The sequence below is a fragment of the Mobula hypostoma genome, chromosome 5 (genome assembly GCF_963921235.1).
Source record: "Mobula hypostoma chromosome 5, sMobHyp1.1, whole genome shotgun sequence".
Taxonomy (NCBI): Eukaryota; Metazoa; Chordata; class Chondrichthyes; order Myliobatiformes; family Myliobatidae; genus Mobula; species Mobula hypostoma.
In genome coordinates this window covers 194750321-194774837 of record NC_086101.1, presented here as the reverse complement: position 1 = coordinate 194774837, position 24517 = coordinate 194750321, and the positions used below count along the sequence as shown (strand labels likewise).

The 24517-nt window shown below is 54.4% G+C and overlaps 1 protein-coding gene across 2 annotated transcripts in view; it reads right to left on the bottom strand.

Moving 5' to 3' along the window:
- LOC134347263 (complement component C7-like) overlaps nucleotides 1-24517 on the bottom strand; it is a 76568-nt gene that overhangs the window by 13579 nt on the left and 38472 nt on the right. For both annotated transcript variants that reach the window (XM_063049637.1, XM_063049638.1), the window contains exons 11-14: nucleotides 24083-24314; nucleotides 22514-22688; nucleotides 19392-19479; nucleotides 18768-18903 (exon numbers count right to left, since the gene is read on the bottom strand). In XM_063049637.1, coding sequence (XP_062905707.1) covers nucleotides 18768-18903; nucleotides 19392-19479; nucleotides 22514-22688; nucleotides 24083-24314 — 631 coding nt within the window. The remainder of the gene's footprint in view (nucleotides 1-18767; nucleotides 18904-19391; nucleotides 19480-22513; nucleotides 22689-24082; nucleotides 24315-24517) is intronic.

Here is a 24517-nt window from a genome sequence, read left to right as displayed (position 1 = left end):
CCTCCCCCACAAATAGACCCCCACCTCAATCCAATTCTATCCCTCCCCCACCAACACCACCCACACTTCAATCCAATTCCATCCCTCCCACACAAACACACCTGCACCTCAATCCAATTCATCCCTCACCCACCTTCACCACCCCTACCTCAATCCAATTCCATCTCTCCCCCACAAACACACACCCACCTCAATCCAATTCCATCCCACCCCCACCAACACCACCCACACCTCAATCCAATTCCGTCCCTCACCCACCAACACCTCCCACACCTCAATCCAATTCCATCCCTCCCCCACCTCAATCCAATTCCGTCCCTCACCCACCTTCATCTCCCCCACCTCAATCCAAATCCATCCCTCGTACACCTCAGTCCAATTCCATCCCTCACCCGCCTTCATCTCCCCCACCACAATTCAATTCCATCCCTCCCCCACAAACACTACCCCACCTCAATACAATTCCATCCCTCACCCACCTTCACCTCCCCCCACCTCAATCCAATTCCATCCCTCCCCCACCAACACCTCCCCCACCTCAATCCAATTCCGTCCCTCACCCACCAACACCACCAACACCTCAATCCAATTCCATCCCTCACCCACCAACACCCTCCCCACCTCAATCCAATTCCGTCCCTCACCCACCAACACGACCCACACCTCAATCCAATTCCATCCCTCACCCACCAGCAACTTCCCCACCTCAATCCAATTCAATCTCTCCCCCATCAACACCTCCACCACCTCAATCCAATTCCATCCCTCACCCATCAACATCTCCCGACCTAAAACCAATTCCGTCCCTCACCCACCAACACCTCCCCCACCTCAATCCAATTCCATCCCTCAGCCATCAACACCTCCCCCACCTCAATCCAATTCCATCCCTCCCCCCACCTCAATCCAATTCCATTCCTCCCCCACCACAATCCAATTCCGTCCCTCACCCACCAACACCTCCCACACCTCAATCCAATTCCATCCCTCCCCCATCAACACTTCCCCCCAACTCAATCCAATTCCATCCCTCACCCACCAACACCTCCCACACCTCAATCCAATTCCATCCCTCCCTCACCAACACCTCCCCCACCTCAATCCAATTCCATCCCTCACCCACCAGCACCTCCCACACCTCAATCCAATTCCATCCCTCCCCCACAAATAGACCTCCACCTCAATTCAATTCGATCCCTCCCGCTCCAACACCACACACACCTCAATCCAATTCCATCCCTACCCAACAAACACACCCGCACCTCAATCCAATTCCATTCCTCCCCCACCTCAATCCAATTCCGTCCCTCACCCACCAAAACCTCCCACACCTCAATTCAATTCCATCCCTCACCCACCTCAATCCAATTCCATCCCTCACCCACCAACACCACCAACACCTCAATCCAAATCCATCCCTCCCCCATCAACACCTCCCCCCACCTCAATCCAATTCCATCCCTCCCCCACCAACACCTCCCCCACCTCAATCCAATTCTATCCCTCACCCACCAGCACCTCCCACACCTCAATCCAATTCCATCCCTCCCCCACAAATAGACCCCCACCTCAATCCAATTCCATGCCTCCCCCACCAACACCACCCACACCTCAATCCAATTCCGTCCCTCCCCCACAAACACACCCGCACCTCAATCCAATTCCATCCCTCACCCACCTTCACCTCCCCTACCTCAATCCAATTCCATCTCTCCCCCACAAACACACACCCACCTCAATCCAATTCCATCCCTCCCCCACCAACACCACCCACACCTCAATCCAATTCCGTCCCTCACCCACCAACACCTCCCACACCTCAATCCAATTCCATCCCTTTCCCACCTCAATCCAATTCCGTCCCTCACCCACCTTCATCTCCCCCACCTCAATCCAATTCCATCCCTCGCACACCTCAGTCCAATTCCATCCCTCACCCACCTTCATCTCCCCCACCACAATCCAATCCCATCCCTCCCCCACAAACACGACCCCACCTCAATCCAATTCCATTCCTCACCCACCACCTCCCCCACCTCAATCCAATTCCGTCTCTCACCCACCAACACCTCCCCCACCTCAATCCAATTCCATCCCTCACCCACCTTCATCTCCCGCACCTCAATCCAATTCCATCCCTCCCCCACCAACACCTCCCCCACCTCAATCCAATTCCATCCCTCACCCACCAATACCTCCCCCACGTCAATCCAGTTCCAACCCTCACCCACCATACCTCCCACACCTCAATCCAATTCCATCCCTCCCCCACCTCAATCCAATTCCATCCCTCACCCACCAATACCTCCCCCAAGTCAATCCAGTTCCAACCCTCACCCACCAACAACTCCCACACCTCAATCCAATTCCGTCCCTCACCCACCTTCACCTCCCCCCACCTCAATCCAATTCCATCCCTCCCCCACCAACACCTCCCACACCTCAATCCAATTCTGTCCCTCACCCACCAGCACCTCCCACAGCTCAATCCAATTCCATCAATCCCCCACCTCAGTCCAATTCCATCCCCCACCCACCTTCATCTCCCCCACTTCAATCCAATTCCATACCTCCCCCACAAATAGACACCCACCTCAATCCAATTCTATCCCTCCCCCACCAACACCACCCACACCTCAATCCAATTCCGTCCCTCACCCACCAACACCTCCCACACCTCAATCCAATTCCATCCCTCACCCACCTCAGTCCAATTCCATCCCTCACCCACCTTCATCTCCCCCACCTCAATCCAATTCCATACCTCCCCAACAAATAGACCCCCACCTCAATCCAATTCTATCCCTCACCCACCAACACCACCCACACCTCAATCCAATTCAGTCCCTCACCCAGCAACACCTCCCACACCTCAATCCAATTCCATCCCTCTCACACCTCAATCCAATTCTATCCCTCACCCACCTTCACCTCCCCCACCTCAATCCAATTCCATCCCTCACCCACCAACACCTCCCCCACCTCAATCCAATTCCATCCCTCACCCACCTTCACCTCCCCCCACCTCAATCCAATTCCATCCCTCCCCCACCAACACCTCCCCGACCTCAATCCAATTCCATCCCTCACCCACCAATACCTCCCCCACGTCAATCCAGTTCCAACCCTCACCCACCAACACTTCCCACACCTCAATCCAATTCCATCCCTCCCCCACCAACACCTCCCCCACCTCAATCCAATTCCGTCCCTCACCCCACCAACACCTCCCACACCTCAATCCAATTCCATCCCTTTCCCACCTTAATCCAATTCCGTCCCTCACCCACCTTCATCTCCCCCACCTCAATCCAATTCCATCCCTCGCACACCTCAGTCCAATTCCATCCCTCACCCACCTTCATCTCCCCCACCACAATCCAATTCCATCCCTCCCCCACAAATACTCCCCCACCTCAATCCAATTCCGTCTCTCACCCACCAACACCTCCCCCACCTCAATCCAATTCAATCCCTCACCCACCAACACCTCCCACACCTCAATCCAATTCCGTCCCTCACCCACCAACACCTCCCACACGTCAATCCAATTCCGTCTCTCCCCCACCTTCACCTCCCCCCACCTCAATCCAATTCCATCCCTCACCCACCTCAAACCAATTCCATCCCTGAAACACCAACACCTCCCACACTTCAATCCAATTCCATCCCTCACCCACCTCAAACCAATTCCATCCCTGAACCACCAACACCTCCCCCACCTCAATCCAATTCCATCCCTCACCCACAAACACCTCCCCACACCTCAATCCAATTCCATCCCTCCCCCACCAACACCTCCCACACCTCAAACCAGTTCCATCCCTCACCGACCAACACCTACCCCACCTCAATCCAATTCCATCACTCCCCCACCAACACCTTCCCACCTCCATCCAATTCCATCTCTCCCCCACAAATACCTCCCCACCTCAATCCAATTCCATCCCTCACCCACCTCCACCTCCCCCCACCTCAATAAAATTCCATCCCTCACCCCCCATCCCCTCCCCCACCTCAATCCAATTCCATCCCTCACCCCCCAACCCCTCCCCGACCTCAATCCAATTCCATCCCTCACCCACCAACACCTCTGCCACCTCAATCCAATTCCAGCCCTCACCCAACACCTCCCTCACCTTAATCCAATTCGGTCCGTCCCCCATCAACACCTCCCACACCTCAATCCAATTCCGTCCCTCCCCCACCTTCACCTCCCCCCACTGAAATCCAATTCCATCCCTCCCCCACCAACACCTACCCCACCTCAATCCAATTCCATCACTCCCCCACCAACACCTCCCCACATCAATCCAATTCCATCCCTCCCCCACCAATACCTCCCCACCTCAATCCAATTCCATCCCTCACCCACCTTCACCACCCCCCAACTCAATTCAATTCCTTCCCTCACCCCCAACACCTCCCCCATCTCAATCCAATTCCATCTCTCACCCAACACCTCCCCCTACCTCAATCCAATTCCTTCCCTCACCCACTAACACCTCCCCCACCTTAATCCAATTCCATCCATCACCCACCAACACCTCCCCCACCTCAATCCAATTCTGTCCCACCCCCATCAACACCTCCCACACCTCAATGCAATTCCATCCCTCACCCACCAACACCTCCCCCACCTCAATCCAATTCCGTCCGTCACCCACCAACAACTTCCCCACCTCAATCCAATTCCATCACTCCCCCATCAACACCTCACCCACCTCAATCCAATTCCATCCCTCACCCACCAACACCTTCCCCACCTCAATCCAATTCAATCTCTCCTCCATCAACACCTCCACCACTTCAATCCAATTCCATCCTTCCCCCAAGTCAGTCCAATTCCATCCCTCACCCACCTTCACCTCCCCCACCTCAATCCAATTCCATACCTCCCCCACAAATAGACCCCCACCTCAATCCAATTCAATCCCTCCCCCACCAGCACCTCCCACACCTCAATCCAATTCCATCCCTCCCCCACAAACACACCCGCACCTCAATCCAATTCCATCCCTCACCCAACTTCACCTCCCCTACCTCAATCCAATTCCATCTCTCCCCCACAAACACACACCCACCTCAATCCAATTCCATCCCTCCCCCACCAACACCACCCACACCTCAATCCAATTCCGTCCCTCACCCACCAACACCTCCCACACCTCAATCCAATTCTATCCCTCCCCCACCTCAATCCAATTCCGTCCCTCACCCAACTTCATCTCCCCCAACTCAATCCAATTCCATCCCTCGCACACCTCAGTCCAATTCCATCCCTCACCCACCTTCATCTCCCCCACCACAATCCAATTCCATCCCTCCCCCACAAACACTACCCCACCTCAATCCAATTCCATCCCTCCCTCACCAACACCTCCCCCACCTCAATCCAATTCCGTCCCTCACCCACCAACACCAACCACACCTCAATCCAATTCCATCCCTCACCCACCAACACCTTCCCCACCTCAATCCAATTCCGTCCCTCACCCACCAACACCACCCACACCTCAATCCAATTCTATCCCTCACCCACCAACACCTTCCCCACCTCAATCCAATTCAATCTCTCCCCCATCAACACCTCCACCACCTCAATCCAATTCCATCCCTCACTCATCAACATCTCCTGACCTAAAACCAATTCCGTCGCTCACCCACCAACACCTCCCCCACCTCAATCCAATTCCATCCCTCAGCCATCAACACCTCCCCCACCTCAATCCAATTCCATCCCTCCCCCAACTCAATCCAATTCCGTCCCTCATCCACCAACACCTCCCCCCACCTCAATCCAATTCCATTCCTACCCCACCTCAATCCAATTCCGTCCCTCACCCACCAACACCTCCCACACCTCAATCCAATTCCATCCCTCACCCACCTCAATCCAATTCCATCCCCCACCCACCAACACCACCAACACCTCAATCCAATTCCATCCCTCCCCCATCAACACCTCCCCCCACCTCAATCCAATTCCATCCCTCACCCACCAACACCTCCCACACCTCAATCCAATTCCATCCCTCCCCCACCAGCACCTCCCACACCTCAATCCAATTCCATCCCTCCCCCACCTCAGTCCAATTCCATCCCTCACCCACCTTCATCTCCCCCACCTCAATCCAATTCCATACCTCCCCCACAAATAGATCCCCACCTCAATCCAATTCCATCCCTCCCCCACCAGCACCTCCCACACCTCAATCCAATTCCATCCCTCGCACACCTCAGTCCAATTCCATCCCTCACCCACCTTCATCTCCCCCACCACAATCCAATTCCATCCCTCCCCCACAAACACTACCCCACCTCAATCCAATTCCATCCCTCCCCCACCAACACCTCCCCCACCTCAATCCAATTCCGTCCCTCACCCACCAACACCAACCACACCTCAATCCAATTCCATCCCTGACCCACCAACACCTTCCCCACCTCAATCCAATTCCGTCCCTCACCCACCAACACCACCCACACCTCAATCCAATTCTATCCCTCACCCACCAACACCTTCCCCACCTCAATCCAATTCAATCTCTCCCCCATCAACACCTCCACCACCTCAATCCAATTCCATCCCTCACCCATCAACATCTCCTGACCTAAAACCAATTCCGTCGCTCACCCACCAACACCTCCCCCACCTCAATCCAATTCCATCCCTCAGCCATCAACACCTCCCCCACCTCAATCCAATTCCATCCCTCCCCCAACTCAATCCAATTCCGTCCCTCATCCACCAACACCTCCCCCCACCTCAATCCAATTCCATTCCTACCCCACCTCAATCCAATTCCGTCCCTCACCCACCAACACCTCCCACACCTCAATCCAATTCCATCCCTTACCCACCTCAATCCAATTCCATCCCTCACCCACCAACACCACCAACACCTCAATCCAATTCCATCCCTCCCCCATCAACACCTCCCCCCACCTCAATCCAATTCCATCCCTCACCCACCAACACCTCCCACACCTCAATCCAATTCCATCCCTCCCCCACCAACACCTCCCCCACCTCAATCCAATTCCATCCCTCACCCACCAGCACCTCCCACACCTCAATCCAATTCCATCCCTCCCCCACCTCAGTCCAATTCCATCCCTCACCCACCTTCATCTCCCCCACCTCAATCCAATTCCATACCTCCCCCACAAATAGACCCCCACCTCAATCCAATTCCATCCCTCCCCCACCAACACCACCCACACCTCAATCCAATTCCATCCCTCCCCCACAAACACACCCGCACCTCAATCCAATTCCATCCCTCACCCACCAACACACCTGCACCTCAATCCAATTCCATCCCTCACCCACTTTCACCTCCCCTACCTCAATCCAATTCCATCTCTCCCCCACAACCACACACCCACCTCAATCCAATTCCATCCCTCACCCACCAACACCTCCCACACCTCAATGCATTGCCATCCCTTTCCCACCTCAATCCAATTCCGTCCCTCACCCACCTTCATCTCCCCCACCTCAATCCAATTCCATCCCTCGCACACCTCAGTCCAATTCCATCGTCACCCACCTTCATCTCCCCCACCACAATCCAATTCCATCCCTCCCCCACAAACACTCCCCCACCTCAATCCAATTCCGTCTCTCACCCACCAACACCTCCCCCACCTCAATCCAATTCCATCCCTCACCCACCTTCATCTCCCCCACCTCAATTCAATTCCATCCCTCCCACACCTCAATCCAATTCCACCTCTCACCCACCTTCACCTCCCCCCACCTCAATCCAATTCCATCCCTCCCCCACCAACACCTCCCCCACCTCAATCCATTTCCATCCCTCACCCACCAATACCTTCCCCACGTCAATCCAGTTCCAACCCTCACCCACCAACACCTCCCACACTTCAATCCAATTCCATCCCTCCCCCACCAACACCTCCCCCACCTCAATCCAATTCCGTCCCTCACCCACCAACACCTCCCACACCTCAATCCAATTCCATCCCTTTCCCACCTCAATTCAATTCCGTCCCTCACCCACCTTCATCTCCCCCACCTCAATCCAATTCCATCCCTCTCACACCTCAGTCCAATTCCATCCCTCACACACCTTCATCTCCCCCACCACAATCCAATTCCATCTCTCCTCCACAAACACTCCCCCACCTGAATCCAATTCCGTCTCTCACCCACCAACACCTCCCCCACCTCAATCGAATTCCATCCCTCACCCACCTTCACCTCCCCCACCTCAATCCAATTCCATCCCTCACCCACCTTCACCTCCCCCCACCTCAATCCAATTCCATCCCTCCCCCACCAACACCTCCCCCACCTCAATCCAATTCCGTCCCTCACCCACCAACACCAACCACACCTCAATCCAATTCCATCCCTCACCCACCAACACCTTCCCCACCTCAATCCAATTCCGTCCCTCACCCACCAACACCACCCACACCTCAATCCAATTCTATCCCTCACCCACCAACATCTTCCCCACCTCAATCCAATTCAATCTCTCCCCCATCAACACCTCCACCACCTCAATCCAATTCCATCCCTCACCCATCAACATCTCCTGACCTAAAACCAATTCCGTCGCTCACCCACCAACACCTCCCCCACCTCAATCCAATTCCATCCCTCAGCCATCAACACCTCCCCCACCTCAATCCAATTCCATCCCTCCCCCAACTCAATCCAAATCCGTCCCTCATCCACCAACACCTCCCCCCACCTCAATCCAATTCCATTCCTACCCCACCTCAATCCAATTCCGTCCCTCACCCACCAACACCTCCCACACCTCAATCCAATTCCATCCCTCACCCACCTCAATCCAATTCCATCCCTCACCCACCAACACCACCAACACCTCAATCCAATTCCATCCCTCCCCCATCAACACCTCCCCCCACCTCAATCCAATTCCATCCCTCACCCATCAACACCTCCCACACCTCAATCCAATTCCATCCCTCCCCCACCAACACCTCCCCCACCTCAATCCAATTCCATCCCTCACCCACCAGCACCTCCCACACCTCAATCCAATTCCATCCCTCCCCCACCTCAGTCCAATTCCATCCCTCACCCACCTTCATCTCCCCCACCTCAATCCAATTCCATACCTCCCCCACAAATAGACCCCCACCTCAATCCAATTCCATCCCTCCCCCACCAACACCACCCACACCTCAATCCAATTCCATCCCTCCCCCACAAACACACCCGCACCTCAATCCAATTCCATCCCTCACCCACCAACACACCTGCACCTCAATCCAATTCCATCCCTCACCCACTTTCACCTCCCCTACCTCAATCCAATTCCATCTCTCCCCCACAACCACACACCCACCTCAATCCAATTCCATCCCTCACCCACCAACACCTCCCACACCTCAATGCAATTCCATCCCTTTCCCACCTCAATCCAATTCCGTCCCTCACCCACCTTCATCTCCCCCACCTCAATCCAATTCCATCCCTCGCACACCTCAGTCCAATTCCATCGTCACCCACCTTCATCTCCCCCACCACAATCCAATTCCATCCCTCCCTCACCTCAATCCAATTCCGTCTCTCACCCACCAACACCTCCCCCACCTCAATCCAATTCCATCCCTCACCCACCTTCATCTCCCCCACCTCAATTCAATTCCATCCCTCCCACACCTCAATCCAATTCCACCCCTCACCCACCTTCACCTCCCCCCACCTCAATCCAATTCCATCCCTCCCCCACCAACACCTCCCCCACCTCAATCCAATTCCATCCCTCACCCACCAATACCTCCCCCACGTCAATCCAGTTCCAACCCTCACCCACCAACACCTCCCACACCTCAATCCAATTCCATCCCTCCCCCACCAACACCTCCCCCACCTCAATCCAATTCCGTCCCTCACCCACCGACACCTCCCACACCTCAATCCAATTCCATCCCTTTCCCACCTCAATTCAATTCCGTCCCTCAACCACCTTCATCTCCCCCACCTCAATCCAATTCCATCCCCCTCACACCTCAGTCCAATTCCATCCCTCACCCACCTTCATCTCCCCCACCACAATCCAATTCCATCTCTCCTCCACAAACACTCCCCCACCTGAATCCAATTCCGTCTCTCACCCACCAACACCTCCCCCACCTCAATCGAATTCCATCCCTCACTAACCTTCACCTCCCCCACCTCAATCCAATTCCATCCCTCACCCACCAACACCTCCCCCACCTCAATCCAATTCCATCCCTCAGCCATCAACACCTCCCCCACCTCAATCCAATTCCATCCCTCCCCCAACTCAATCCAAATCCGTCCCTCATCCACCAACACCTCCCCCCACCTCAATCCAATTCCATTCCTACCCCACCTCAATCCAATTCCGTCCCTCACCCACCAACACCTCCCACACCTCAATCCAATTCCATCCCTCACCCACCTCAATCCAATTCCATCCCTCACCCACCAACACCACCAACACCTCAATCCAATTCCATCCCTCCCCCATCAACACCTCCCCCCACCTCAATCCAATTCCATCCCTCACCCATCAACACCTCCCACACCTCAATCCAATTCCATCCCTCACCCACCAACACCTCCCCGACCTCAATCCAATTCTGTCCCTCCCCCATCAACACCTCCCACACCTCAGTCCAATTCCATCCCTCACCCACCAACACCTCCCCCACCTCAATCCAATTCCGTCCTTCACCCACCAACACCTCCCCCACCTCAATCCAATTCCATCCCTCACCCACCTTCATCTCCCCCACCTCAATCCAATTCCATCCCTCCCACACCTCAATGCAATTCCATCCCTCACCCATCAACATCTCCCGACCTAAATCCAATTCCGTCCCTCACCCACCAACACCTCCCCCACCTCAATCCAATTCCATCCCTCACCCACCAACACCTTCCCCACCTCAATCCAATTCAATCTCTCCCCCATCAACACCTCCACCACTTCAATCCAATTCCATCCCTCACCCATCAACATCTCCCGACCTAAATCCAATTCCGTCCCTCACCCACCAACACCTCCCCCACCTCAATCCAATTCCATCCCTCAGCCATCAACACCTCCCCCACCTCAATCCAATTCCATCCCTCCCCCATCAACACCTCACCCACCTCAATCCAATTCCATCCCTCCCCCATCAACACCTCACCCACCTCAATCCAATTCCATCCCTCACCCACCAACACCTTCCCCACCTCAATCCAATTCAATCTCTCCCCCATCAACACCTCCAGCACTTCAATCCAATTCCATCCCTCACCCATCAACATCTCCCGACCTAAATCCAATTCCCTCCCTCACCCACCAACACCTCCCCAACCTCAATCCAATTCCATCCCTCCCCCACCTCAATCCAATTCCGTCCCTCATCCACCAACACCTCCCCCCACCTCAATCCAATTCCATTCCTCCCACACCTCAATCCAATTCCGTCCCTCACCCACCAACACCTCCCACACCTCAATCCAATTCCATCCCTCACCCACCTCAATCCAAGTCCATCCCTCACCCACCAACACCACCAACACCTCAAGCCAATTCCATCCCTCTACCACCTCAGTCCAATTCCATCCCTCACCCACCTTCATCTCCCCCACATCAATCCAATTCCATACCTCCCCCACAAATAGACCCCCACCTCAATCCAATTCCATCCCTCCCCCACCAACACCACCCACACCTCGATCCAATTCCATCCCTCCCCCACAAATACACCCGCACCTCAGCCCAATTCCATCCCTCACCCACCTTCACCTCCCCTACCTCAATCCAGTTCCATCTCTCACCCACCAACACCTCCCACACCTCAATCCAATTCCATCCCTCCCCCACCAACACCTCCCCCACCTCAATCCAATTCCATCCCTCACCCACCAGCACCTCCCACACCTCAATCCAATACCATCCCTCCCCCACCTCAGTCCAATTCCATCCCTCACCCACCTTCATCTCCCCCACCTCAATCCAGTTCCATACCTCCCCCACAAATAGACCCCCACCTCAATCCAATTCCATCCCTCCCCCACCAACACCACCCACACCTCAATCCAATTCCATCCCTCCCCCACAAACACACCCGCACCTCAATCCAATTCCATCCCTCACCCACCAACACACCTGCACCTCAATCCAATTCCATCCCTCACCCACTTTCACCTCCCCTACCTCAATCCAATTCCATCTCTCCCCCACAACCACACACCCACCTCAATCCAATTCCATCCCTCACCCACCAACACCTCCCACACCTCAGTCCAATTCCATCGTCACCCACCTTCATCTCCCCCACCACAATCCAATTCCATCCCTCCCCCACAAACACTCCCCCACCTCAATCCAATTCCGTCTCTCACCCACCAACACCTCCCCCACCTCAATCCAATTCCATCCCTCACCCACCTTCATCTCCCCCACCTCAATTCAATTCCATCCCTCCCACACCTCAATCCAATTCCACCCCTCACCCACCTTCACCTCCCCCCACCTCAATCCTATTCCATCCCTCCCCCACCAACACCTCCCCCACCAACACCTCCCCCACCTCAATCCAATTCCATCCCTCACCCACCAATACCTCCCCTACGTCAATCCAGTTCCAACCCTCACCCACCAACACCTCCCACACCTCAATCCAATTCCATCCCTCCCCCACCAACATCTCCCCCACCTCAATCCAATTCCGTCCCTCACCCACCAACACCTCCCACACCTCAATCCAATTCCATCCCTTTCCCACCTCAATTCAATTCCGTCCCTCACCCACCTTCATCTCCCCCACCTCAATCCAATTCCATCCCTCTCACACCTCAGTCCAATTCCATCCCTCACCCACCTTCATCTCCCCCACCTCAATCCAATTCCATCCCTCACCCACCTTCACCTCCCCCCACCTCAATCCAATTCCATCCCTCACCCACCAATACCTCCCCCAAGTCAATCCAGTTCCAACCCTCACCCACCAACACCTCCCACACCTCAATCCAATTCCATCCCTCACCCACCTCAAACCAATTCCATCCCTGAACCACCAATCACCTCCCACACCTCAATCCAATTCCATCCCTCACCCACCTTCATCTCCCCCACCTCAATCCAATTCCATCCCTCCCACACCTCAATCCAATTCCATCCCTCACCCACCTTCACCTCCCCCCACCTCAATCCAATTCCATCCCTCCCCCACCTCAATCCAATTCCGTCTCTCACCCACCAACACCTCCCCCACCTCAATTTAATTCCATCCCTCACCCACCAACACCTCCCCCACCTCAATCCAATTCCATCCCTCACCCACCTTCACCTCCCCCCACCTCAATCCAATTCCATCCCTCCCCCACCAACACCTCCCCCACCTCAATCCAATTCCATCCCTCACCCACCAATACCTCCCCCAAGTCAATCCAGTTAAAACCCTCACCCACCAACACCTCCCACACCTCAATCCAATTCCGTCCCTCACCCACCAACACCTCCCACACGTCAATCCAATTCCGTCCCTCCCCAACCTTCACCTCCCCCCAACTCAATCCAATTCCATCCCTCCCCCACCAACACCTCCCACACCTCAATCCAATTCCATCCCTCACCCACCTCAAACCAATTCCATCCCTGAACCACCAACACCTCCCACACCTCAATCCAATTCCATCCCTCACCCACCTTCATCTCCCCCACCTCAATCCAATTCCATCCCTCCCACACCTCAATCCAATTCCATCCCTCACCCACCTTCACCTCCCCCCACCTCAATCCAATTCCATCCCTCCCCCACCAACACCTCCCCCACCTCAATCCAATTCCATCCCTCACCCACCAATACCTCCCCCACGTCAATCCAGTTCCAACCCTCACCCACCAACACCTCCCACACCTCAATCCAATTCCATCCCTCCCCCACCAACACCTCCCTCACCTCAATCCAATTCCATCCCTCACCCACCAATACCTCCCCCACGTCAATCCAGTTCCAACCCTCACCCACCAACACCTCCCCCACCTCAATCCAATTCCATCCCTCACCCACCTTCATCTCCCCCACCTCAATCCAATTCCATCCCTCCCACACCTCAATCCAATTCCATCCCTCACCCACCTTCACCTCCCCCCACCTCAATCCAATTCCATCCCTCCCCCACCAACACCTCCCCCACCTCAATCCAATTGCATCCCTCACCCACCAATACCTCCCCCACGTCAATCCAGTTCCAACCCTCACCCACCAACACCTCATACACCTCAATCCAATTCCATCCCTCCCCCACCAACACCTACCCCACCTCAATCCAATTCCATCACTCCCCCACCAACACCTTCCCACCTCCATCCAATGCCATCCCTCCCCCACAAATACCTCCCCACCTCAATCCAATTCCATCCCTCACCCACCAACACCTCCGCCACCTCAATCCAATTCCAGCCCTCACCCAACTTCACCTCCCCCCACTGAAATCCAATTCCATTCCTCCCCCACCAACACCTACCCCACCTCAATCCAATTCCATCACTCCCCCACCAACACCTCCCCACATCAATCCAATTCCATCCCTCCCCCACCAATACCTCCCCACCTCAATCCAATTCCATCCCTCACCCACCTTCACCACCCCCCACCTCAATCCAATTCTGTCCCTCCCCCATCAACACCTCCCACACCTCAATCCAATTCCATCCCTCACCCACCAACACCTCCCCCACCTCAATCGAATTCTGTCCGTCACCCACCAACAACTTCCCCACCTCAATCCAATTCCATCCCTCCCCCATCAACACCTCACCCACCTCAATCCAATTCCATCCCTCACCCACCAACACCTTCCCCACCTCCACCACTTCAATCCAATTCCATCCCTCACCCATCAACATCTCCCGACCTAAATCCAATTCCGTCCCTCAGCCATCAACACCTCCCCCACCTCAATCCAATTCCATCCCTCCCCCACCTCAATCCAATTCCGTCCCTCACCCACCAACACCTCCCCCCACCTCAATCCAATTCCATTCCTCCCCCACCTCAATCCAATTCCGTCCCTCACCCACCAACACCTCCCACACCTCAATCCAATTCCATCCCTCAGCCATCAACACCTCCCCCACCTCAATCCAATTCCATCCCTCCCCCACCTCAATCCAATTCCGTCCCTCACCCACCAAAACCTCCCCCCACCTCAATCCAATTCCATTCCTCCCCCACCTCAATCCAATTCCGTCCCTCACCCACCAACACCTCCCACACCTCAATCCAATTCCATCCCTCACCCACCTCAATCCAAGTCCATCCCTCACCCACCAACACCTCAAGCCAATTCCACCCTCTCCCACCTCAGTCCAATTCCATCCCTCACCCACCTTCATCTCCCCCACCTCAATCCAATTCCATACCTCCCCCACAAATAGACCCCCACCTCAATCCAATTCCATCCCTCCCCCACCAACACCACCCACACCTCGATCCAATTCCATCCCTCCCCCACAAATACACCCGCACCTCAACCCAATTCCATCCCTCACCCACCTTCACCTCCCCTACCTCAATCCAATTCCATCTCTCACCCACCAACACCTCCCACACCTCAATCCAATTCCATCCCTCCCCCACCAACACCTCCCACACCTCAATCCAATTCCATCCCTCCCCCACCTGTCCAATTCCATCCCTCACCCACCTTCATCTGCCCCACATCAATCCAATTCCATACCTCCCCCACAAATAGACCCCCACCTCAATCCAATTCCATCCCTCCCCCACCAACACCACCCACACCTCGATCCAATTCCATCCCTCCCCCACAAATACACCCGCACCTCAACCCAATTCCATCCCTCACCCACCTTCACCTCCCCTACCTCAATCCAATTCCATCTCTCACCCACCAACACCTCCCACACCTCAATCCAATTCCATCCCTCCCCCACCAACACCTCCCCAACCTCAATCCAATTCCATCCCTCACCCACCAGCACCTCCCACACCTCAATCCAATTCCATGCCACCCCCACCTGAGACCAATTCCATCCCTCACCCACCTTCATCTCCCCCACCTCAATCCAATTCCATACCTCCCCCACAAATAGACCCCCACCTCAATCCAATTCCATCCCTCCCCCACCAACACCACCCACACCTCAATCCAATTCCATCCCTTCCCCACAAACACACCCGCACCTCAATCCAATTCCATCCCTCACCCACCTTCACCTCCCCTACCTCAATCCAATTCCATCTCTCCCCCACAAACACACACCCACCTCAATCCAATTCCATCCCTCCCCCACCACCACCCACACCTCAATCCAATTCCGTCCCTTACCCACCAACACCTCCCACACCTCAATCCAATTCCATCCCTCCCCCACCAACACCACCCACACCTCTATCCAATTCCATCCCTCCCCCACAAACACACCCGCACCTCAATCCAATTCCATCCCTCACCCACCTCAAACCAATTCCATCCCTGAACCACCAACACCTCCCACACCTCAATCCAATTCCATCCCTCACCCACCTTCACCTCCCCCCACCTCAATCCACTTCCATCCCTCACCCCCAACACCTCCCCCACCTCAATCCATTTCCATCCCTCACCCAACACCTACCCCCACTTCAATCCAATTCCGTCCCTCACCCACCAACACGTTCGCCACCTCAATCCAATTCCAGCTCTCACCCAACACCTCCCACACCACAATCCAATTCCGTCCCTCCCCCCACCGAAATCCATTTCCATCCCTCCCCCACCAACACCTACCCCACCTCAATCCAATTCCATCATTCCCCCACCAACACCTTCCCACATCAATCCAATTCCATCCCTCACCCACCTTCACCTCCCCCCACCTCAATTCAATTCCTTCCCTCACCCACTAATACCTCCCCCACCTTAATCCAATTCCATCCCTCACCCACCAACACCTCCCCCACCTCAATCCAATTCTGTCCCTCCCCATCAACACCTCCCACACCTCAATCTAATTCCATCCCTCACCCACCAACACCTTCCCCACCTCAATCCAATTCAATCTCTCCCCCATCAACACCTCCACCACCTCAATCGAATTCCATCCCTCACCCATCAACACCTCCCGACCTAAATCCAATTCCGTCCCTCACCCACCAACACCTCCCCCACCTCAATCCAATTCCATCCCTTAGCCATCAACACCTCCCCCACCTCAATCCAATTCCATCCCTCCCCCACCTCAATCCAATTCCATTCCTCCCCCACCTCAATCCAATTCCGTCCCTCACCCACCAACACCTCCCACACCTCAATCCAATTCCATGCCTCACCCACCTCAATCCAATTCCATCCCTCACCCACCAACACCTCCCCCCACATCAATCCAATTCCATCCCTTACCCACAAACACCCCCCACCTCAATCCAATTCCATCCCTCCCCCATCAACACCTCCTCCACCTCAATCCAATTCCGTCCCTCACCCACCAACACCTCCCTGACCTCAATCCAATTCCATCCCTCCCCCACCAACACCTCCTCCCACCTCAATCCAATTCCATTCCTCCCCCACCTCAATTCAATTCCGTCCCTCACCCACCAACACCACCCACACCTCAATCCAATTCCATCCCTCCCCCACCTCAATCCAATTCCATCCCTCACCCAACACCTCCCCCACCTCAATCCAATTCCATCCCTCACCCACCTTCACCTCCCCCCACATCAATCCAATTCCATCCCTCCCCCACCTCAATCCAATTCCGTCCCTCACCCAATACCTCCCCCACGTCAATCCAGTTCCAACCCTCACACACCTCAATCCAATTCCATCCGTCAACCACCAATACCTCCCCCACGTCAATCCAGTTCCAACCCTCACCCACCAACACCTCCCACACCTCAATCCAATTCCGTCCTTCACCCACCAACACCTCCCTCCACCTTAATCCAATTGCATCCCTCACCCATCTTCACCCCTCCACCTCAATCCTATTCCGTCCCTCACCCACCAACATCTCCCCCACCTCAATCCAATTCCATCCCTCACCCACCAACACCACCCACACCTCAATCCAGTTGCATCCCTCACCCACCAGCACCTCCCCCACCTGAATCCAATTCCATCCCTTCCCCACCTCAATCCAATTCCGTCCCTCCACCACCAACACCACCCCCACCTCAATCCAATTCCATCCCTCACCCACAAACACCTCCCCTCCACCTTCACCTCGCCCCGCTGCAATTCTGACCCTCACCCTGCAATAGGGGAGACGACGTCAGAACATCACATCTACCGGTAGCAACCCTTAAATCCATCGAGTCCATACCCGGCCACTCCGCATCCCCGCCATCTACCCGCCCTGATTCCAGCAATCGCCCTCAGGGGAGACTACCTCAATGCAACATATCTCCTGCAAGAGGCCCTTCAGCCTGTTGGTCCATACCAGCACTCTCCATATGCCAACAACTCCTCCCTCCGTTTCCGCTCCTCACTCACACACTAGGGCCAGTTTACACTGACCTGCCTTGGGATTGGGGGCGTGAACCGGAGAGCCGAATCCACTGTTCCCCCATGGATACCTGAGTTTCCTCCACGTGCTCCGGTTTCCTCTCACAGTCCAAAGACAGATGGGTTACTAGGTTAATTGGTCATTGTAAATTGTCCCATGGTTAGACTAGGGTTAAATAGGTGGGTTGTTGTGTGGGCCGATTTCTAAATAAATAAATATCAAAAGTGACCTTCAAAGTAAGTAAACAAGCGGCGGTCCGCAGAGCGCACTCACGCAAACAGCGAAGTTCATTGCGTTCCCACTGTAGGTCTTCCCCACACCTCACCGCTCCATCACCTCCTGACAGGTAGTAGCCAGCGTGGCACGCGTACATAACGTGAGTTCCCACGGTATAAACCCGCTGAGCTTCCTACAGTCAAGATAAGACAGTCCCAGTGTCAAAACCCCACCCCACGCACTCCCAGACAAGCCCTCCCTCCCTCCCACCAGCCTCTCCCAGAGCCTGTGCTGCAGGAAACGACCATTAGCTGCTTGGGAAGAGTAGGTGATGGGGGAGAGCGTGGGTCGGCTGAGGGAGGGGATTGAGTGGGTGGGGAGAGTGTCGGCTGTAGGAGGGGATTCACTTGGTGGAGAGAGTGTCTGTGATGGGGGAGAGATTGCACGGGTGTGGAACGGGAGAGAGAGTTGGTGACAGGGGAGAATGTCCGTGGGCTGTGGAAGGAGAGAGGGTTGGTGACAGGGGAGAATGTCCGTGGGCTGTGGAAGGGGAGAGAGTCGGTGACGGAGTACAGTGTCTGTGGGTTGTGGAAGGGGAGGGAGTCGGTGACGGGGTACAGTGTCTGTGGCCTGTGGAAGGATATTCGGTTGTTGAGTCGACAGTGAAATTTGAATAGGTACCTGAACAAACCCATTCTCCAGATGGGGAGGTGCAGAACACCCTCTGATTGGACCATCCTGCTCTTCGAAACAGTGTGGCTCCACCGTGCTGTGGGAAGTGTATCAGGTCAGGAATCTGCCCTCAAACGCCGTGCAATTTGAAAAGGTTATATAGTCAGTGTCATACTCATAGTCATATTTTATTGATCCTGCGGGAAATTGATTTTCGTTACAGTTGCACCATAAATAATTAATTAGTAATAAAACCATAAATAGTTAAATAGTAATATGTAAATTATGCCAGTAAATTATGAGATAAGTCCAGGACCAGCCTATTGGCTCAGGGTGTCTGACCCTCCAAGGGAGAGTTGTGAAGTTTGATGGCCACAGGCAGGAATGACCGTGGCATTAAGATGGTGTGTTGGTTTTTATTGGTCAGGGGATTGAGTTGAAGGTGAAATAATGTTGCTGCTTCATAAAATCCTGGTTAAACGACACTTGGAATATTGTGTTTGGTTTTGGTCACGTCATGGAAGGATGTGGAAGTTTTAGAGGGCCTGCAGAGGAGATCTACCAGGATTCTGTCTGGATAGTTTGCATCTGTATTTACTTTGAAGAGAGACACTGAGTCTATGGAAGTGAGGCAAAGTAGCGGCGAGGAGGTGTTTGGGGATAATCAGTGTGGAGAGATCCCCAGGGTCTGACAGTGTGTTCACTTCGACCCTGTGGGAGGCAGGTGCCGAAATGTCAGGGCCCCTTGCAGAAATACTTAAATCATCCTTTCCGATAAGTAAGGTGCTGGAGGATTGGGGGATGGCCATTGTTGTTCCACTGTTTAAGAAAGGCTCTAAAATTAACCAGGAAATTATAAAGCGCTGAGCCTGACATCAGTAGTGGGAAAGTTATTGGAAGATTTTGTAAGGGATCGTATCTATAGACATGATCAGCATGGTTCTGTGTGTGGTAGGTCATGTGTAAACAATTTTAGAGTTTTCTAGGAAGTTAGCAGGAAAGTGGATGAACACAATGCAGTGGATGTTGTCTACATGAGCCCTAAAGCCAGGAATTTGTCAGGGTCCTGTCTGGGAGCTGGTCAAGAAGGTTCAGTTGCTCAGCATTCAGGATGAGGTAGTAAATTGGATTAGACATTGGCTTTGTGGGAGAAGCCAGAGAGTGGTAGTAGACGGTTGCCTCTCTGACTGGAGGCCTGTGACTAGTGGTGTGCCACAGGGATCGGTGCCAGGTCCATTGTTGTTTGTCATCTCTGTCAATGATCTGGATAATAATGTCATTAACTGGATCAGCAAATTTGCAGATGACACCAAGACTGGGGGTGTAGTGGACAGCGAGGAAGGCTATCTTGGCTTGCAGCAGCATTTGGACCAGCTGGGAAAATGGCAGATGGAATTTAATGGAGCCAAGTGTGAAGTTTTGCCAGGGTTGGTCTTACACAGTGAATGGCAGGGCACTGAGTAAGGTGGTAGAACAATGGGATCTGGGAATACAGATCCATAATTCATTGAAAGTGGAGTCACAGGTAGTTAGGGTCACTAGGAATGCTTTTGGCACATTGGCTTCATCAATCAAAGTATTGAGTACAGGAAACACAGCGTGTTGCCTGAGGAACTCAGCAGGCCAGGCAGCATCTACGGAAAAGAGTCGAGATGCCGAGACCCTTCATGAGGTCCTGTGTTGGTGGGATTTCCAGCATCTGCAGACTTTCTCTTGTTTCTGTTGAGTACAGGAGATGGGGATGTGATGTTGAAGTGGTACAAAACTTTGTTGAGGCCAAATTCGGAGTATTGTTAATAACAGGAATTCTGCAGATGCTGGAAATTCAAGCAACACACATCAAAGTTGCTGGTGAACGCAGCAGGCCAGGCAGCATCTGTAGGAAGAGGTGCAGTTGACGCTTCAGGCCGAGACCTGACGAAGGGTCTCGGCCTGAAACGTCGACTGCACCTCTTCCTACAGATGCTGCCTGGCCTGCTGCGTTCACCAGCAACTTTGATGTGTGTTGTCCGAGTATTGTTTATAGTTTTGGTCACCTAACTACAGGGAAGGTGTAAATAAGATTGAAAGAGCAGAGAAAAGATTTACAAGGATGTTGCTGGAAGTGGAGGACCTCAGTAATGAGAAACGATTGACCAGATTAGAGGAGATTTGATAGAGTTGTACAAAATTATGAGGGGTATAGAGTACACGGGGACAGGCTTTTTCCACTGGGGTTGGACGAGACTACAACTAGAGGTCAGGGGTTAAGGGAGAAAGGTGAAATGTTTAAGGGGAACACGAGGGGAAACTTCTTCACTCAGAGGTTTGTGGGCCTGTCCTAAGAGGACAGGTTGAGTGAGATAGGGTTTTACTCTTTGGAATGAAGGAGGATGCGGGATCTACAAGATGATCAGAGCCATTGATAGAGTGGATAGCCAGAGACTTTTCCCCAGGAGGGGGCATAATTTTGAGCTGATTGGTGGAAAAATAGAGGAGATGTCAGAAGTAAATTCTTTAAACAGACAATGGTGGGTGCATGGAACACGCTAACACAGCTGGAGGTGGAGGCAGACATATCAGGGGACGTTTAAGAAACTCTTTGATAGACACATGGATGATAGAAAGTGGAGGTCCTGAAGGGAGATTGAATTGAGTTATTCGGCCCGTTCTGTGCTGTACTGTTTGATATGTCCCTGTACACCAACACTCCCCTCCCTCCCGTGGAGCGGAGTGTGGCACAGAGCAGAGGCACGTAGATGGAACCACGCTCACGGGGTCACAATCAGGGTCACAGCCTGGTGCCACGGAGAGGAGGGAGTGTCTTTTCTCAGAGGGCTGTGAGATTTCCTCGCGGAGTGAGAGGGGGAATAGGAACATGAGTGAAGTAGAGGGGGAAGAGAGGGCAGCAGGGAGGGGAAGGGGAGGGAGGAGGGGAAGGGGCGGGGAGGGGAAGGAGGAGAGGAGTGTGAAGCAGGAAAGTAAGGGGCAATGGAGGGTAGAGGAAGAGAGGAAAGTGGAAAGAGGAGGGGAGAAAGGAGTGAGTGGAGAAGGAGGGAGAGTGAGGGAAAGGAGGAGGGGAGTGGGGGAAGGGGAGTTTGAGAGCAGAAGAGGAGGAGTGTGGGGTGGGGGGTGCGTGGGAGACGTCTCACCGTAGATGCTCCAGTTCAGAGTCTGGACAGGCCTCAGACTGCCGTTGCTGCCCCGCGCACGCTCTCCCTCCGCGGCCTGGCGCCGGGTTGTCGCAGTTACGGAATCGGTGTCGCTGCCCTCCCTGACACTCACTCCATCCACTCCAACAGCTCCAGCCTCCCTCTACTCCAGTCCCTGCAACAGGAGTTTATCAGTCATCCCAGCGGTCACGGCCAGGGGCAGGGGCTGGGGCTGGGGCTGTGGGTAGGGGGAAGGTCAGGGCTGAGGAGGTGCTCAGGGGTCACGGCCAGGGGCAGGGGCTGGGGCTGTGGGTAGGGGGGAAGGTCAAGGCTGAGGAGGTGCTCAGGGGTCAGAGGCAGGGGCAGGGGCTGGGGCTGTGGGTAGGGGGAAGGTCAAGGCTGAGGAGGTGGTCAGGGGTCAGAGGCAGGGGGAGGATTGGGGCTGTGGGTAGGGGAAGGTCAAGGCTGAGGAGGTGGTCGGAGTTGAAAATGAGGTAGAGAATTGGGTGGTGAAGGAAGGGTCATGGTTGAGGGATTTGGGTCAGGGATGTTGAGGGAAGGGTTCAATATGAGGGAACAGAGGTCAGGGTGAAGGGTTAGGGGTCAGGTAGGGTTGGTGGGAAGGTGTGAGAGGTCAGGGTGAATGGTTAGTGAGGCTCAGGAAGAGAGGTCTAGGGAGGGGTCGGGGTGAGGGTCCGAGGCTGGAGTGTGAGGGGTCAGGGTTCTGGGCTGACAGTGAGGGGGTCAGGGCTCAGTATGAGGGGTGATGGGCCACGTTCGGGGGTGGGGGGGTGGTAGGAGATGACGTACAGGGAGACGGTAGAGAGGCTGGTAGAATGGTGCGAGCACAGCCCGGGACTCATCATGGACAAGACCAAAGGGATGACCGGAATTTGGGAAGGTGCAGTCAAATGCTCGTGGGTACCCTCATGGGTAGAGTTGGGAGCACCAGGTTTCTGGGCGTGCGCGTGACTGGTGATCTTACCTGATCCCCCAGCACCATCCCGTTAATCAAGAAAGCACAGCAGCATCTCCATTTCCCGAGAGAATTGAGGTGAGGAAGCCTCCAGCACCACCCCCTCCATCTTAACCACGGCCTGAGCAGCTACGTCACTGTTTGATGTGGGAGACGCAAGGCATCTGACTGCAAATCCCGACCAACGATCATCGGGGTCTCCCTTCCACTCGTCCGAGATACTTATCAGGAGTGCTGCATGTGGAGGGCCCTTTGCAGTGTCAGTGATCTGACCCACCCGTCCCACAATCTCTTCGACCGCACCCCCCCCACCCCCACCATCAGGCAGGAGGTACTGTAGCACTAGGACGTGGACTGTCAGGATGGAAACAGCTCCTTCCCCCAGGTCTCATCATGCTCGAAGCACCAGCAGCGTTATACGGTTACTTTTATGTCATATTACACCTCATTAGCTGTTAATATGTTCGTAGTAATATTACTTCATGTGTTATAGGTACTGTGTTGTGCAGCTCGGTCTGGAGGAACGCCGTTTCGTTTGGCGGTGTACACGTGTACGGTTGAATGACAATAAACTGGACTGAAGCTTGGCCTACCTCTGTCCCGCTCCTGAGCCAGGGCCCCCCTCTGACACAACGGCCCGAACGTGTAGGGTTGGCAGAAGCACTGGCAGGTGGTGCCGATGACCAGGGCACGGCCGTTGTTGAAACAGGGCCTGCAGTGGCACGGGTTAACCTCTGCTTCATAGTCAGCCAGCGCCCGGCGCAGGAAAACTCTTTTCACCCCTGCACACGGTACCCCTTTCACCAGCTCATCCAACGGCGCCAGCTGTAGGAAAAGGGCAGGGGTCAGGGGTCAACAGGAGAGGTCCACCCTTGTCCCACACCCCTGTGTGTGTTTGTCTGTGTGTGTGTGTGTGTATGCATGTATCTGTGTGTGCGAATGTATGTATCTGTTAGTATGTGTGTGTGTGTGTGTGTGTGTGTGTGTGTGTGTGTGTGTGTGTGTCTGTCAGTCGGTGTGTGTGTGTG